Source organism: Trypanosoma equiperdum (assembly GCF_001457755.1).
Source record: "Trypanosoma equiperdum strain OVI genome assembly, contig: ctg_743, whole genome shotgun sequence".
Taxonomy (NCBI): domain Eukaryota; phylum Euglenozoa; class Kinetoplastea; order Trypanosomatida; family Trypanosomatidae; genus Trypanosoma; species Trypanosoma equiperdum.
In genome coordinates this window covers 15,295-17,327 of record NW_027124691.1, presented here as the reverse complement: position 1 = coordinate 17,327, position 2,033 = coordinate 15,295, and the positions used below count along the sequence as shown (strand labels likewise).

The window sequence follows — 2,033 nt, the reverse complement described above, 5'->3', positions numbered from 1 at the left end:
AAAAAAAAAAAATGGACGTCAAAAGGGTGGATAACAAATAAAGGGAGCCATTGCTAACACACGGGGCCTCCGAGCGGTAGAACATACGACAGGATGGGGGTGGAAACACAACACACTGATACGTGTTTATACGCTAGGTTTAACCGTTGGAAATTACTTTCTCATTAAGCGCAGACTTGTGTGTGCGTGGAACACGCACACCACCTGCGCTGGTGCCGCGGCCGTTCCTCTCCGCCATCAGACCCTCATTCCACCGCAGGAACTCCTTGTTTATGATCTCCCCTCGCTTTGATCCAACCGCCCAATAAAACAACACTTCACAACGTGCACACCGCTGTTTGCTGTAGGAACGAGTGAAACGGCAGAGGAAATACTAATAAAAACAGAGTTTGAATGGGTGTGTTAGCGACATCTAGTGTCCCTTCTCCGGGTTCCGCATCTTCCGCTTCACGGGGGCCCGGGGCGCTGGCGACGAGAAACTCTTCTTTCCTTCCACTAATGGCCGCAAATCCTTCGGTATTTTCCTTCGAGGGTTTGTCACAACTCCCATCCACGGAGGTTGATCATCTACAGGCCCCTGCACCTTTGTCTTTCCTTCTGTACGCATTCGCTTTCCGTTTCCTTCCGCCCCTTGTGAACGACTATCGGTCACTTCACCCCGAGTCCCAAGCTTGCGCTTCTCTCGTCGAGTTGCCTTTGATGCGGTAACAGCCTTAGACTTCTGTACGTGGACAATGCGAATCTCACGATCCATGAACAGCGTACCGCGGAGAGCAATGGCAGCTGCAACGGAACCCTTGCTTTGAAATTCTACATAACCGAAACCTTTACACATGCCGGACTCTCGATCACGTACAAGGCGAACGCGTTTCACATCTCGTATCCCCTTTTCCACGAAGAAGTTCCAGAGTGCTTCCTCGTTGCTGTCGTAAGCAACGTTCCCAACAAACACTGATGTCTCGGGCGCGTACTCGCGGCCTTCGGGGTCCAGTGTTGTCACGACAATGTGGCGACCCTCAACAACAACACCATTTTTATCAAGTGCCTCTTTAATGGACGATTTATCCTTGAATAACACGTATGCCACAGCACTGTACTGTTCCCCCTTCTTAACGTCACCACGGAGTACACGAATAGCGCGACCCACACCCTTCGGCTGAACTGTCGCCTCGCCGCCGTTAAGATCCTTCTCTCCTTCCAGAGCTTGCGCCCGGATACGTACCGACTCGATGGGACCACAGGTTTTGAATACTTTCTCCAAAACACGGCGTTTGACATCATTCACAAGATTTCCCACGAAAACAGTGCGGCTGTCTTCCTCCTCATTTTGGTGGAGGGCGTGACGAAGTTGTTTTTTGCGTCCGTGTGGCTTGCTCTCCCCAACTTCATCGCCACCGGTTGTATTGTCTACAATCACCGTCCGAAATATTTCATCCTCCGTCGCCGACTCTCCTTTTCCCTTCCATGTGCCATTCTTCCTTGATACACCCTCCTCAATCCGAAGTCGCTGCTTTTCCCTACGTGTTGCTTTTCTCACCTCCGGGGCAACAGCAAATATGTCAAATGCCGCTTTTTTCGTCGGTTCAAACACGGTGGAGGTCGCCACAACACTGTTTTTGCTAGTCCCTTTTTTTTTCAGCTTTTCACTCGGGGAGGTCGATGACGGAGTTGCGGCCCCAAACAGCTCAGCGGTGAGCGACATGCGTATGTTTGTAAGCCCTTTGCTTTTTTTTCTTTGCGCAGTAAGTAAACGAAAGGACAAAGGGGGGAAAAGTAGGGACCGGACCCAACTACTAAGCAAATTAACTGGTGGAACAGGGAGTGGTGGCACACGCTTAGAAAACAGCGGAGGGTTGTTGGTGTGCACGTAGTACTCACGCGCACAAAAGAAACAATGATAAGGGTAAATAATAACGGGAGGAAAACCTACTTGCAAGAAACGAACTCACGTACTTCCCCCACGCACTTCACCATCACCGCCGTTATCGTCCTCCACGTCAGAATCACATTCCTCATCAATAACACACCGCTTT

At 50.5% G+C, this 2,033-nt stretch overlaps 2 protein-coding genes across 2 annotated transcripts in view; both read right to left on the bottom strand.

Moving 5' to 3' along the window:
• Positions 1-412: 412 nt before the first annotated feature.
• Positions 413-1,702, bottom strand: TEOVI_000340800 (Double RNA binding domain protein 9; the record flags this gene model as incomplete). Its single annotated transcript, XM_067226320.1, has 1 exon — positions 413-1,702. The coding sequence occupies one exon, from the start codon at positions 1,700-1,702 to the stop codon at positions 413-415; it is 1,290 nt and encodes a 429-aa protein (XP_067082421.1).
• Positions 1,703-1,945: 243 nt separating this feature from the next.
• TEOVI_000340700 (uncharacterized protein) overlaps positions 1,946-2,033 on the bottom strand; it is a gene marked incomplete at both ends in the record, with an annotated part of 1,107 nt that continues 1,019 nt past the window's right edge. The window contains one exon of the mRNA XM_067226319.1: positions 1,946-2,031. Within this exon, the coding sequence (XP_067082420.1) occupies positions 1,946-2,031 (86 nt within the window). The remainder of the gene's footprint in view (positions 2,032-2,033) is intronic.